At 43.1% G+C, this 15,788-nt stretch overlaps 1 protein-coding gene across 1 annotated transcript in view; it reads left to right on the plus strand.

Annotated features, from left to right (window-relative positions):
• ZSWIM6 (zinc finger SWIM-type containing 6) overlaps positions 1 to 15,788 on the plus strand; it is a 102,592-nt gene that overhangs the window by 61,067 nt on the left and 25,737 nt on the right. The window contains exons 5-10 of the mRNA XM_054987246.1: positions 3,817 to 3,996; positions 6,345 to 6,521; positions 6,785 to 6,931; positions 9,957 to 10,103; positions 12,125 to 12,385; positions 14,590 to 14,725. Of these exons, the coding sequence (XP_054843221.1) occupies positions 3,817 to 3,996; positions 6,345 to 6,521; positions 6,785 to 6,931; positions 9,957 to 10,103; positions 12,125 to 12,385; positions 14,590 to 14,725 (1,048 nt within the window). The remainder of the gene's footprint in view (positions 1 to 3,816; positions 3,997 to 6,344; positions 6,522 to 6,784; positions 6,932 to 9,956; positions 10,104 to 12,124; positions 12,386 to 14,589; positions 14,726 to 15,788) is intronic.

A 15,788-nucleotide genomic window follows, 5' to 3' on the forward strand; every position in this document is an offset into this window, starting at 1 on the left:
TTTCTGCAGAAATGACAGTTTAGTTCAAGGATCTGGTTGGCTGGTTGAAATGCTGTTGCAAAGTGGACTATGCTGTGGGCCTGTATCAGTGTGGAGCCCATGAACTGTGCTATACAATGGCTCGACTGCTTCACCTTTTTGCAGGCTCAGACAGGCAAAGAGGCTGCCATTGCTGGGCTATATTTGGGTCATGTTGCACATGCTTGGTGTATTTTAGCTCTAGATAGGGATAGCTTCACAGTCTAGGGAGCACATCTTAGGTTTGCATTAAATGAGGAGAGCATGGATGAGCAATGGCTTAAAAGCAGGAGGGAAGAAGGCAGAGGGCTGTGTGGAAACATAAGCAAGGGTGGCATTTATTCCCCACAGATTGGACTCTTTGTAATCCGCACTTAAAATAAATTCTTCTTTGGGAAAAACTGCACTCACCAACAATATAAGTTATGCACCTTGAAGTGATTTGCACACCTGATCTTGTGTAATGATGTTTCTGCTAGTCTAAAGGGGGTGAGATGAAAATGGTAGAGCACTAGAGTCCCTCCCCATCACTCGAAATCTTATTCTTTTGTGTTTACTACATATTTATCCTAACCTCCATCCCAAAAGCTAAAGGCAACATACATTGGTCTCTCTCCTCTGTTCTGAGGTCAGACAGTAAGCTTCATGGCAGAGCACATTTGAACCTGGATCTCTCAAACCCTAGTCTAGTACTTTAACCATTACACATTCCATCCTGCCTAGCTTCTAAGGCTTCACCAAGTGTTGCCTGTACAATCAAGCCTGCTTTTGCAATTGCGTTTCAGAAAGAGAAGGGGGGGGGGAAGGTGAATTCTGCGCCCAGTGTATGCCTTCGGGCTTCTGGTGATTTGGAAGAGTCAGAATAAAATGCAGCCAATGTTATATTTCTTGCTATAAATCAAGCTATGATTTATAAGTCAGCCCTTCTTCTTTTGGTACTTACGGGCTGTGGTAGAATCTTGTGTTTATAGAAATAAAGCGTAGCTTCCTGGGATTTACTGAAATAAGGATTCATCTCAAAGGAGCAATTGCCTGTCTGCCTCCTTAGTGCCTTATGAAACTGCTGCATACTGAGAGCATAAGTAGGCAGTTAATAGTACCTACTGTTAGGATAACTTAGCACTTTAATAAACACCACCTAGTATTTACTGGATTAAGTACTGATATTGGAAGGAACTTTTTAGTCTCGGACTGATCTCTGATCTTTCTTTCTACCTGATGCATGATAAACACTGGAGCCTTTGTAATGTCTGCATTGGAGCGAGATGCCTGATGTGGTAGAGCCACCTCTTATTCAGGTCAAAAGAGTGATCGTGGAACTGGAACTGACAATACCTCACTAGGATGTGACAGTTTTAATATTCTTTCCCTTGTGTGAAATTAATACCAAATTGCAGTCACAGCATGATGCGTCTTCCAATTATCTTCAGGGAAATATAAAATCTGCATATTGGTTTATGATGTGTGTGCGCCTCTGCACCAGGAAAATGTCATAGAGGTGAACTGTTGCCGAGAGCCAGCCCCTTGAATATGTCACACACTTGATGGAGTCGTGCATCTCCCAGTTCTAGCTGCACTCAAGGTTCTGAGATTCCAGTTCTGTTGTATGGGGCAGCAGGCTGCTACTAAATACGAGGATAGCTTAAGTGTCCTGAAATCTGCCCTGAGAGTAACCTGATGAAACATGCAGAGGGTTCTTTAATCTTGGAGTATGCAAGACTGGTGGAAGAGCAGGAGGGAACGCTCACATCTTGCCTGATTGTCAGCAGAGTTAGAGATCAGTTCCCTCCATGTCCTCTGCTTCCATTGTGAGAGGAACAGAGTCTGAGACCTGTAGGATGTGGCAGGACATCGACTAGGCCACCACCCATGCTGGGAAGCTGGCATTGAGTCTGCTCATCCATAGCCTGATGGGTGAGAAGGGGACATATGGACAATGGGCTGTGCACACGTGTCTTCTCTGTTGTGATGCAGTCACTAGCTGCTTTTCAGAAGAGCGGTGCATCTTTTTGGCTGCCAAGAACAGAGTGATCTTGAAATCGGTAGAATGCAGTCAGATCTCCAAGGAGCTATACCGACACAATATGGCTTTTTAGATTAGCCACTGTAAATGCACTAGCCTTATATTCCTTCTAAACTTAAAATTCAACAACACCCAGCTTTGCATTACAATGCATTCAGCAAAAGCAACATAAGAGGTAGTTTAAAGCACTATATAGACCCTATTCAAGAGTACTCTACTGAAGTGATGCAGTGACAATCCTGATCTGAATACCCATTGTCTGATGCAAACATTTCTGGTCTAATACCCATCATGTGTGAAACAGTGTGAATGTTGTAAATAGAGCATATAAGGAGGCATATTACAAACTGCTGGGTTGTCTTATTTTCTTTTGACTGCCTTTTAATGCGATCAGGCCTTCAAATTGTTGAACATACTACCTGCTCGAGGTCCTAAATTGCTTCTGGGAATCGACATAATACGGCAACCCTTTTTGCACACCCCACATTTGCATTCTTCGTTAGTCACATTTGACTGTTGCGTCTCCTTCTCTGAAAGGCTGTCACTCATTTTAGTGGATCCTGCAAGTCTCTGAAGTGTGTAAAAAATCTTACTTGATGAACAAATGAAGTGTTGCTAAATAGTACCTGTTGATGTCTTCACTGAGGTTGTCAAGCGTTTGCCACAGCCATAAGACAGAAGCGATCGTATTGTATTTTAAAATGTTGGAGAGGTTCCTGATATAGGCATGCCTCTTTTGGCATACAATGTCAGAGATGTATCTTCTGCAATAGTTCAGAGTTAAATGTCAGGAGAAATTAGTTCTGCAGTGTTATTCTAGCACATAATTGCAGGAACATCTACAAACTGAACCTCTGTTGCTAAAAAGAAAAAGGAAAGCATTGTTGTAGAAGCTCCAGGTGTTGAGTACTTCTCTCATGTAGCACTGAATGGTAAGCAGACCTGTGCCTTCTAGAATACTTTAACGTCATAGAAGGGAAATTATTTATTTAGCTTATTTGTAGCCCACCTTTTTCACTGAGATTCAAGACGAGTTACAGAGACCAAAAAAAATCATTCAGTATAGGACGCTGAATGGATAATGCAGTACCACTAGAAGTACAAAATTGAACAATGATGTGACCCTACAGTATAAAGATAAACAATAAGCAATTCAATTGAACAATTTAATAGGACTAGGAATACAGAATTAAAAGACAGTTTTAAGTTTTTAATAAAACTTTGAACGGTTATGCTGTGCATGAATTAATTGGTGCAGTGATAGTAAGATTGCTTCACAGCTTTCTCTGCTGCCTCCTAGATAAGGAAGGAAGATTCTGATCTGTGTTTGTTGATACTCAAATATTTGCAGGTTGGAATCTTTGGATTGTCTAGCACTTCCCAACTGGTCTTTATATAAATTGTGATGTTTCTGAGATTTCCCAAATGCAAGTCTAGTACAGTGAAAACACTAGTTTTGGCACACATTTTGATCTGCTTTGCGGACCTTTCACATTAGTTGCCCTGGGTTCATTGAAGATGCTGATCAACTAACATTGTGCTCCTGGGATTGAGTACCTATATATGTCTGCAGTGATACCTGATTTCTTTACCAATGGAACTTCTGAATAGCAGCATTTAAAACACCAACAAGTTTGTGCATATGCATGAATAACTGAGCTGGTAGATTGGGCAATGCTGTCTTATAGTGCAACCTTGATATCCATTTCAGTAAATGCTCTTCAAGTTGTGCTATTTTCTTAAAATTAGGTTTCCATTGGGTTTTGTCTCAATAGGTGCTCTTTGGATGTGCATAGTCTTAAATCCCCATTGCAAAGTGGAGCAGAAGGCCAGTTGGTTGAAGCAGCTAAAAAAATGGAACAATGTTGATGTTTGTCCCTGGGAAGATGGGAACCATGGAAACGATCTGCCCAGTCTAACCAATGCTTTGCCTCATGGTGCAAATGCAATCCAAGGTGAGCCACTGTTAATTTACTCAGGAAATACTATTTAGATAAGTATGCTTGTACAGTTTTCTTTGTTTTGTAATAACTTCAGTTGAGGGGGTGGTCTTTTTCACAATCACATGAAAGATGGATGCAAAAATATAGATCTTTAGTGAAAATAAACTAAACGTGCATACTATGTGTTTACTGCTAGCTTTCTTAGCCACCAAAAGAATTTTGAGTCATGAAAAATCTAAGGCATGTGCTTGATATGCCATATTGCACGTGCTGCTTACCTGAATTGGTCATAGATTAAATGCCAAAAAGCTGGTTTTAATCTTTTCCCCCCTGTATGGACCTCTTATATTTTAAGGGCAAAGTACTTGATGGCCGGGCTACATTGCAGCTAGCAGAACTCTGTGATACACACACATTGATCTTAGTCTTCTGCTTTCTGTTGCTACGTAAGATATGTTCTTCCTGCCTTTAGGAATGACAAGGAAACCAATATATTTGGTGCTGTGAGAAGGGCACAGTAGCTCAGCTGCCATTTTTGTAGTGGGCATAACCAGATCCATGTGCTGGGTGGTGTTGGGCATTGAAGCAATGTGCTTTTACGGCCTCTTTCTTACATATATGCTAAGACATAAAAGGTAAACTGTGTTGCTGATGACTCACTTCTTATCCCCATGCAGGCGCAGTATGTGGGGATAAGAAGTGAGTTGGGGGCAAAATGGTTTGCTTCCCTGCTGCCTCCATGAGGTCTCCAGAGGCTTAGGCCTTCCCACTGTCTCAGGGCTTTTGGAGGCCTGGAAAGCCCCAGCCCAGCAATGGGAAGACCCAGTGCCATGGTGCTAAGCCTTCCCACTGCCTCAGGGCTTCCGAGGAGCCCACTGCCACTGTGGGAAGGCTCAGCACGGCAGTGAGGCCCTCCTAAGGTCTCACAGTAGCTGGGGGGGGGCTCCCCGCCACCTCCGTGGGGCCTTGGGAGTGGCGGCTGAGGGGCCAGAGTCCCCGATCTCTTCCCGATCCCCCCTTTGACTGATGTTGCTAGGGGAGGTGTGGGGGGAAGCGCTCCTGGGTTCCTTTCCGCCCCATGGCAGTGCTCCCTGCCCTGCACTGGGGAGGGGGGCAATGCCCAGCTTGGCCTCCCTGCCCTCTCCCTGCCCAAATGGGGCACAGGGGAGGGGGCAATGCCAGGCCAGCCACCCTGCCCAGATGGGGTGGGGGGCAATGCCAGGCTGGCTGCCCTGATCTCCCCCTGCCAAGATCAGGATGCTGCAGAGGGGACAATGCCCAGCCTGGCCACCCTCCCCTTCCCCGGCCCAATTAGGATGCTGCGGAGGGGGCAATATCTGGCCTGGCTGCTCTACCCTTCCTCCCCCCAACCCACACACCAAGATCAGGGCCCTGTGGAAAGGGCAATGCCCAGCCCGGCCACCCGGCCCTCCCCCAGCCCAATTAGGACACTGCAGAGGGGGCAGTGTGTGGCCCGCCTGCCTGTCCTTTCTAGAGCCCGTTGTATTTTTTCCCCTTTGTTGTTAGTCCTTATATAAAATGTCATCCACATTCCTATGGAAATGTAACTCAATATGCACTGAATTCTTAAGCAATTTTGCCTCACAAACCAAAGTCTAGAGTTTCTCTCAGCCCCTTTCTGCTTGTGGCATTGTGAATGGCAACTGACACCATACTAGGTCTATATAAAGACCAGTAACCAGTTTGAGAGGGCATTCAGTATTTCCTTCCAAACTCCCATGCATCTGTTTAACTTCTGATTCCTGCAGTTACTCTATTGTGACAATTCAGAAAGCATTAAACCAGGATGGTTAAAGCCCTAGTGTCCTTTGTTAGCAGGCCTAAATCTGTAGTGGAAAAGCAAAATTCCTGTGCTGTTTAGAAGTTTAGCGCAACTCCCTGCCATTCTTGACCCAAAGGGATGCTGTTAAACTTTGGAAATCTCTAACAGAAGCAAAGCCAGTTTCTTTTGTTTCTTGCCTTAAACCTTTAGTGATCCCAATATCTGAAATCTCCAAGCCCTTCTGAAATCTTTCTTCCTTGGTTAAATATTTAGATAATTTTGCCATGCATACACTGCAAAGGCAGGATGAGTTTCTGACCATTAACCTTTATAGGTAACCTTTAATTAGCTTCCAAATCCCCCAGTGTTAGATAGAGCCTGTTTATTTTTGTGGAGCTATAAATAGGTTGGGCACATAGAAATTTTTTTAGTTGCTTTCAGTCTGCTCATTGGAACGGACTTAGGAAGAATAATGGGGGTGGAGGAGGAGACAGTAATATGAAGTGAATATGGAGTAAATGATACATTGCCACATGGAGGAATAAACTCAAGTTCTCTGAACTTGTGGGCCTGACAGATTCATCAAACAGGTCTCACCGGACAGTGTTCACTCGAGCCATTGAGGCATGTGATCTTCACTGGCAGGACAGCCACTTGCAGCACATAATCAGCAGTGACCTGTACACCAACTACTGTTACCATGATGATGCCGAAAACTCGCTTTTTGACTCTCACGGGTGGCCCCTCTGGCATGGTAAGTGGCTCAACCGGAAAGACGTTTCCATGACTCAGTGCTTTGTTCAGTTTCTATGGCACTGTTTTGAGGGGTGGGGGGTGGGGAGTGGAATGAAAGATGTGGCGGTAGCAACAGAGCTTCCCTTCAAACGATCTTTTAGCAGTCCCTTTTCTAGAGATCTTAAACAAAACCCCTTTCAATAGCCCACTGAGACAGGGTTAGTGCAGACGTGGATGCGCTCCTTAATAGCGTTTTCCTTTTTCTTTCTCGCTCTCTCTTAGAACATGTGCCTACGGCCTGTGCAAGGGTTGATGCATTAAGATCTCATGGCTATCCGAGAGAGGCACTGCGACTGGCAATAGCTATTGTTAATACCCTAAGGAGGCAGCAGCAGAAGCAGCTGGAAATGTTCCGGTTTCAGAAGAAAGGTAAATGAGGGCAAGAGCAGGGCAAAGGACACAGCAAGGAGATGGTACAGCTGGAACGGTGCGGAGTCCATAAGGAAATGCCATTTGAAACTGCAGCACTGCAGGTGACTCACTTCAGGGATTGGCAGTAACTGGCAATGAGAGCGGGTTAATTGCCCAATGCTGGGTAAGAGCTCAGACAGTAGCTCTGTAGCTTTAGGTAAAATAATGATCATAAGATGCCCATAATGCAACCTAGAGCTTTTGGGGTCTGTCTTGTTTAATGTATTTCAGAACCAGAAATGTGTTCACAAAACAGCAAACTTAGATGGCCTGTCTGTAAATGAGTTGGATGAAGATTTTGGCTCGCATTGCTGGATCCTCTTTATGCGTTCTGTTTTCACGTACGCCTGTAATTTTTAAGTGTACAGAATGATTGTGACGCACATGTTAGAAAACACATATACAGATAAGTGCATTTGGAGTCCAGGATTGGTTCAGTGTTCTTGTTGAGTATAAATTTGGTGTCAAACCTGTGTCTGTTTCTGATGTGTGGAACAGTTGTTGTCGGTGTAAAAGGGGGGGGGGGTCTCAAGTAATCCACGTAAACAGTTGCTGTTGTTTGACACCAGAACTTTTGTACTTGGCCTATCCTTCATTTTTAGACAAGAGGACAAGCTGTCATCCCTAAACTGTAGGATGTAGTCCCTTGCCCTTTCTCTGTGATCTTTTTGCTGCTTCACACCTCCCTATACCTATGTCAGTGCATTTCAGGAGCCATTGTTTTTGGTATGAATGGAAGTAAGGGTGTTTTAGAGAAGGCATTAATAGCCTTGAGCATATGAATACTGTTTGGGCATCCTCCAATTGTCTGTCACATATAGGCACAGCACCTGAGTTTGTACATGTGTGTACAGGGCTCTGATCAACATGTTGGTATAGGAAGTCATTGTGTGTAGAAGGAAAGGTAGTGCATTTGCCCTGCCCCCTCCCCTTGCAGATTTTGTAAATTTGGTACACACAGATTGTTGGGAACAGACTGCAGAGGCTGTGTTGTGCACCTCTACATGTATTGCTCTGTGTTCAAGTGTTGTGTGTGTAGGGTTTGTGTTGATTTATAATGAATGTAGTGAATTCACACCGATGCTTCATTTGGAAAGCCTTTTGAGATGGCCTTGTGAATTTGTCCTTTCCAGGGTTCTCCATAAGAGTTCTGTCATAGAATGATAAGGCTCATCTTTGCTGCCATTTGTATATTATACAAAAAGCTAGAGAAGACGTTTTGTATTGAAAGTCAGCAAAATGCACGGTACACAGGCTCCTTTCCTTGCTTCTGACTGTGAGATTGTAAACCACCAACATTAATTGTTCTGTGCAAACAGCTGCCATATTATGGATGGTTTGTTAGATTTTAAATGGAGGAGTTGTGTACATGGTCATTTCCAGGACTTGAAGAGACACAAGAGGATTTATGTGACTTTTTGTTATGCTCACCAGTTGTTGTGTATTTTAACTAAATGTGATGTGGCAATTAAAGGGGGAAATACTTGTGTATTGCATGTCTTGAGGTACTGCATCCATAAGCAAAGAATTTGTGAGCCTTAGCTCCTTATATCAGGGCTTTGGTTGTCTGAACAGTAGTTCTGTTTATGATAACTAGACCATTCCTTTAAAAATTCATTAAGAAATAAGAAAATAAGGCAGTAGTTTGAGGGGCTACGAGCAAGATCCGCTGCTGCTTCCACTGCTGCTGTCCTTCACTGTGAGGCCAGTGGTAGCTGGATGTACCTCTCCATAGGAAATTATCTCAGTTACCCCTGTTATGTTCTAAGGATCTCTTCAGATTAGTTCCAGTTGGCCAAATAGAACAGGCAAGTATCAAGTTTTCTACTCTCCAGATGCCCTTTTTATTGGGAGATTACCGTATTGGCCACCACATCATTGCAGAGGTCTCTTGGGCAGTCTACCGTTGCGTAGTATGAAGATGCTTGGCTGTTTGAGCTCATCTCCTGGTGGTAGTGGGCCCTTTGCCAGTCCATGGACCCCAGCAACTTGCTGACCATTTGGGTAGCTCTTGCCCACAAGAGATCACTTGAATTTGCCAAGGAGGCCAAAGCTTTCCCCCTCAGCTAATTTGTCATTTAAAAAGCGGTCTTTTGCAATACTGTGCCTGGTTCCCCCACCACCCACAGGATTCGCTGGTTAAAATAGGGTTCCTTGTTTTTCTCAGTCAGGAAACTAAAATAGCTATCTCTGCAGTACATACCACAAGTTTGTTTCCTGTTTATAAACCCTTTAGCAGTGACCCTAAAGAAAGCTTAGTTACTTCATTATCAAGTTGTCCTCCGTAGACACTGGGGCAGGGCATTTTAATGAATGGTAGGACCTATTAATACTCAGCTGGCTTTGCATTCCTCTATTCATTTCTGGCCAGGTGGATGGGACGTCCCATAAACTTTTTCTGCTAGGTGAGATTGTTTTCCAGTCAAGGGTTTGGATCCAGCAGTCCAAACTACGAGGATCGCTGATCTTTCTTGCAGTCCTTTCTGACTCCAGCAAAGTTCATGCCCAGGGACCCTGCACATCTGAAATCACCCTCTCTTCATCAGCAGAGTTGTGCTACTGAAAGTGGCAGGGTGATTTTATCCCCATCCCTAGAGAAACCTCCTTACCCACGTGGCTGTTAATCCATGTGAGTACTGTGGCCATGGGAACTAACTTTCCAGGAACTGGAAAAGACTGCTGGGAGCGGGGGGGAGAAACATGGGAACAATTCCTATGAGTGCCTTTTGCTGAGCACTGGATCCAGCCCAAGGTAATTTTACTGTGTCAGCATTGCTCATTCTCACTGATGGAGAATTCGTATTGAGTTGTTGTTGGATACTATTGGAAATTTTGCCTGGGATGACAGGGTTCAAATCCTAACCCACCTGTCATCACTAGTGCTGGATAAAACACAGCTCTCAACCTGAACAATCAGAAATGTGAAGCTTGGCTAGCCAAATGCCATGTGGTGGTAAAGTTGCTTTTGTTTTTTCTGATATAGAACTTCTCCACAAAGGAGTAACCTCTATAACTAACCTGGAAGGCTGGGTTGGGCACCCCCTGGATCCAATTGGCACTCTTTTCGGTAGCCTTATGGAAGCCTGTCGGGTGGATGAAGAGAGCTTCCATGTGTTCTCGGACTTCACAGGTAAAACACAATTACAAGTATACTGTATCGCTTTATGGAGCATTTTTTAAACTTCTTGTCTTTGAAGTTCAGCCAGCTTCAAAATCAAAACAGGTAATAGCACTAGTTGTGCTTGGCTTGAAACTTCATAATCCCCAGGGAAATCTGTCTGCCCTCTCCTGTCATTGCCTTCTGCCAACAGGTGAAGACTTCTTCCCATTCATCTGTTTGTGTTTTGTTTTTGTTGTTTTAAGTGATGGAGGGTAAAATATTTTCCAGAAGATTTTCCAATGCTAGATTTTTCCGTGGAAAAATTTCCACCCCACATATGTAAATATAGTTTATCTGTAGTTGACAGGGCTGTTGTGTTGCAAATCAGTCGCATGAGGTGGGCTAAATGTGGGATATGAATTGTGGACAAATTCCAATGCCTGTAGGATGGTCCAGGCTTGCACTTACCTTCTTTGGTAATACAACTTAAATATTTGAATATGAATTTGAGTTTTCCCTTAAATTTGAGTTTTCCCTTAAAAATACATCCTGAGTGTTTTCAGTGAATGCTAGTGTTTAATAATTGTTTTAGCATTTTTATTGTTCGCTGCCTTGGGGGACCCTTAGTTGGGTGGAAAGGCGGCTTAGAAATGTTTTAAATAAATAAAGTAATTAAACATTGGTTTAATAAGGTTCTTAAAAGTCCTTCCATGCTCATGTCATTGAAATCTGCACTTTAAGATAATGCTGGATCTGACTCTTGCTGGCCATGGTGGGCAAATAGCATTTCACAGGGTTGCTTCTGGTAAAGGCATAGGTGGAAAGTGTAACAGTGCTCATCTAAACTGGGTTCCTATGTTCCTGCTATCTTCTGAAAGAATGCTTGGGTACTCTGTATTCATCATCATGGCTTTTTGGCACGTTTTCTTGCTGTTCCTTAGCTGCTATGTACCTCTTTGTGCTAATCCAAATTATAAAAATGTCATGATTGTGAATGATATTTATGGCTGGTGTTGAAAATTAAGCTCTTCGTACTGGGCGCTACTCTTTAACAGAAATCAAAGGCATTTAAATCATTGGATGTTTAGTGCTGGATTTAAGGGACTCTTGTGCCCCACTTCCCTATTCTTCCGAGTGCCACAGAGAAGTGATTATACTAAAACTTCCTGCTACTAGTGATAGCAATCAGAATTTGGGGATAGACTACTCTGCTTCCATATTTTGCAAGGGAAGGCAGAAGATGGCATTTAAACCATTAACATAAAATAAACACATGCACAGCAAATCCTAAAGGAATCCACTGCTTTTAATGGCCTCTAATGCCTGATTGATGTTTTATAACTTATTCTCTCCCAGGTAACATACAGTAATACAAAAACATGAGATCAGAATATGTTCAATATTCCTTCGCGGTCAACAGCTAATATAATCAAATTGAAGCACTCTTCCCTTGGCTGGTGAAAGTGATAACTGATAGCAAATTCAGTATAGTACATCAGATGCATTATTTTGGTGCATTATGTGTGCAAAACATGCAGGGGAATGAGCCTATCAAAAATGCAGTGAACATGCTGGAAGAACTGCCAGGTTGTGTTTTCCTGGTGCATGTATGTCTCCTCTTCACAGTGTACATTTGATAACATGAACATGGTAATGATATGCAAGTTGAAAACATGGATTGCAAGTAACTAGGTGGGGGGTGTATGTTAGGAGGGGGAGGAATAAGCTTATCTATTGCCCTTCTACAGTGCATGCATATAGCTTGTAGTTATCGCTTGTAGTTAATCAGAACCTATTGGCCAAGCATATGAATGGTATTGGAAATAATACTGATTAGCTTAATTTCCAGAAGTGATAGCTGCAGGGTTTTTTCCCATCCTGCCTCTTGGCTCACAGTTGATGCAGCTAAAATTGGGAGTCACTGTCTTTATTGCAGTTTCTGGCAGCTCTGCAAATTTTAAAAAACAACAGCAAAACCTGAGCACAAATAAGGTGTGCAAGTACAGATAAATGTTTAATGGCTGGTTTCCCACCTGCAACTTTCTTTCTAGAGAATATGGGCCAGTGCAAATCTCTGGAGTACTATCATCTGCCTGCGCACAAGTTCTTAGAAGAAGGAGAATCTTACTTAACTCTGGCTGTGGAAGTGGCATTGATTGGGCTGGGGCAGCAGCGGATCATGCCAGACGGCTTGTACGCACAAGAGAAAGTTTGTCGGAATGAGGAGCAGTTGATTTCAAAGCTGCAGGAAATTGAACTGGATGACACGTTGGTGAAGATTTTCCAAAAGCAAGCAGTCTTCCTATTAGAAGGTAGCTATGGATGATAATGATAACTGCTTCTTTTAATGGTTTCTGATAAAAAGACCAGGTACTCCTCTGGGAGTCGGAATATCTGGTAATTATCACACTCTTAGGCATCTAATGGCTCTTATAGATGTTCCATCAACCCCCAATCTACTATATTTAAATATTGCAGAGATGAAAAGGCCTTGTCTCTGCATTATGTGAATTTTTTCTTTGTAGTGTGTCTTAGCTGTGGAGTATTGTTGCTGCCCAGTAGGATGATATTGAGTACCCAGATTCTTTGAACCATAGTTTTTGGAAATGTCTCTTGTTTAAACATGCCCTGGCATCCTTCCTGTGCTCCCTGATAAACTGCTGCACCTGAGTGTGTATGGGAACTGTTGGGAACATTGTAGGTTTCTATAGTTAGAAGGTAGAAGTGGAGTAAATTACTCCCTTCCTTGCACCAGTGCTTTTTTTTCCATTTGCAGAAGGGAAGTTTGGAGACTAAACTGTCAGGCTGTAATTCTGTTCAGGATGGCACTGTTGATGTACTTGCAAAAAGAGGCTGAGTTGGACAGAATATCATACTTGTGCCTTAAATGCTGCAAGAGAAGAGATGAAATGCAGTAATGTCAAAGTGAAACAAATGCGCAGCTACGTATTTTACCCCTTAAAAAGGCAGCCCACCCGTTTCAGACTTGCACATGAGTACATAAAACCAGTCCAGTTGTTCTGAAAAAGCAGGAGCCCTTAGTAGTTGTCTGGTATTGTTTTAGCAGAGGCTACTCGGCGTACAACCATTCTAGCAGTGCCGTACCCCCAGGCCTGTGTTTCACTATTGAAGTTCTTATTTGGCTGTAGAAACCTAGCTTACATACAACCATATATCTGTTTACTGGGTGACTTCGGTGTCCAACTATTCCCTCTCAGCTTGAACCTACCTCATAGGGTTATTGTGAGGATAAAATGGGGGAAAGGAGCGCTTGCATGGAAGCCTGAGGTATTTGAAGCAAGGACAGGAGCATGGCAAAAATATGATGGCAATTTGCTATACCCATTACTTGTAACACCTGGGATGCATGTCATTTGTTTGAATGGTTTTGTAACCGTGTTCAAAGTAGTGGGATTTGAGTCTTTACTTTCTAAAAAATATGTCAAATCTGTCCACACGTAAAGGATCTTTAAGTGTGGAACTTGGATTTGGATTTTCTTTGAGTTACCTAAAAGTTAATACCACATGCCAAATTCTTTACATCAAAAGGTAGATTATTGTAGCTTATTTTTTGGGTGACTCTATAGGTTCTCCATGGGATCGCTGAGGGTACGCAGCAAATCTTGTAACGCTTAGCCACTTCTTGAAGTCTGGTTCTGAAGTTAAAATGTCAACTTTTAAATGAGATTCCCGGCCTGTACAGTGTAATAATAAGAAGCAGGGTGTCGGGGGTGCACCCTTGCGCTGTCAGTGCTGTGGCACTTAGCTCATTAGTAGAGTGTTTTTCTGTCTATAGAGCCCAGGGTTAAATAATCCTGTATCTCCTGTTAAGTAGCTAAGCTGACAGAGTTCAGAAACCTTGGAATCCCAGAATACACCCCCCCCCCCCATGAAGCTTTACCCGTGTGCCCTCTCTCCACAGTCACCTGCATTGTATCATTTGGCAACATTGGAGGGGACTGGGGATCAGCTTCACAGGCTGGTTTTGAAATGGTTTGGTTGAAAACCTTCCTATTCTGTTCTTAACACCTTGTGCCCCGGTTTATGGGCAGGGGCTGATTGCAGACTGGACATGTTGCATCTATCATGGGAGTAGGTTGAACATCAACATGTGGAAACTTTGCTTTCCAGTGATGAGGTTGCTACATGTTGAAGACTGAAGACTTGCACTGTCAAACAGCCTGCTTTTCAGATTCTTTCTTGATGTACGAGCTAACACATGCTGCTTTTAAGCTCTGGGCTTTCTGAACCCGACAAGGAAAGCTGTAGCTAGGCCACCTAACTTTTCTTCAATAAGATATATTTATCACCACCATTTTCTTTTAGTACTGCACATTACTTAGAGGACCCCTCACCAGAGAGCTTATTTCTCTTCACTGTGAGTGTTTTTTTCCTTGCAAGGATTATTACAATATTTCTAGACAACTTTTTAGTACTTTTGATTTTATGTGCTTTAATGTTTCACCACTATTAATAAAATTTTCTGTCTCCTTTTTTCCTCCCCCTCTCCTCATAGCTGGGCCTTATAGTGGTCTAGGTGAAATCATCCATCGAGAGAGTGTTCCAATGCACACATATGCCAAGTATCTCTTCACCTCTCTCCTACCTCATGATGCTGAACTGGCATACAAAACTGCACTGAGAGCAATGCGGTACGTGGTGGTTGTTTTTTTAAATCCGTTGGAAAAGAAGGGTAATTATCCAACTGTATGAGTCTTTTCGTTAAACAAAGGCCTCAGAGGAAGCTTTTTTCCAAATACCTAGTCCACCAGAGGTTAAAAAAACATATATGGTGATAAGCAACAGGGCCATTTCAGTGCCGGTGCTGATTTTATGGGCCTCCTTTTCATTGGAGACCAATCAGGTAAGTTTTTTGAAGGTTGTCAGAGGCTGCTTCCATTTCTTTAAGAAGGATTTCAGAGAGCGATCCTAGCTGGTTGAATACATGTGTTTGTGTGTTTCTAATGTCTTAGAAGCTTTATGGAGGTTTGGATTGTTATCTAATGCAAACCTGATTGTCCAATAGATGGGTAAACCTTCAGTATCCAGACTGACTTGATTGTTGGCTTTAATCCAACATGCATCAGTCACTGAATAATGCCATTTTTTAACAATAAGCAAGGGCTGTTGTCTTTCTGAAAGTGGATCTGGGAATCTGTCAGGTTGCCCAGGCCAGCTGGATCTCATGGGATCTCAGGAGCTAAGCAAGGTTGGCCCTGATTAATACTTGGAGACCACCAAAGAAGTCCAGGGTTGCTATGCAGAGGCAAGCAATGGCAAACCACTTCTATTAGTCTCTTGCCTAGAAAACCCTATGGAGTTGCCATAGGTCGGTTGTGATTTGACAGGACTTCCCACCACCCAAGTTGCTTCAGTGGCAACCATTACAAGAATTAATCATTGCTGTAGGTTTGAATTGTAAGCTGCCTTGGAAGTCAGTCTGGATGAAAAGTGGGGTAAAAATATGAGTAGAGCTTCACTCACAGAATGTGGCTTTCCTGCCTCCCTGCTCCTGCTCCCAAAAAAGCCAGGAACCGTCAGGAGCAGCATGGGATGTTGCACAAAAAACTGCATGAAGAAGGGGGGATTGGTGCACATATTCTGCATTCTGACCAAGCAAACATCAGAACCATTCTGCCCTCATAGAAAAAGGGGCTTGAATCCAAGCCAGAGGTGTCTGTAATTGAGTGTGCCAGTTAAGTGTACTGCATAGCA

This window comes from Eublepharis macularius, chromosome 8 (assembly GCF_028583425.1).
Source record: "Eublepharis macularius isolate TG4126 chromosome 8, MPM_Emac_v1.0, whole genome shotgun sequence".
NCBI lineage: Eukaryota > Metazoa > Chordata > Lepidosauria > Squamata > Eublepharidae > Eublepharis > Eublepharis macularius.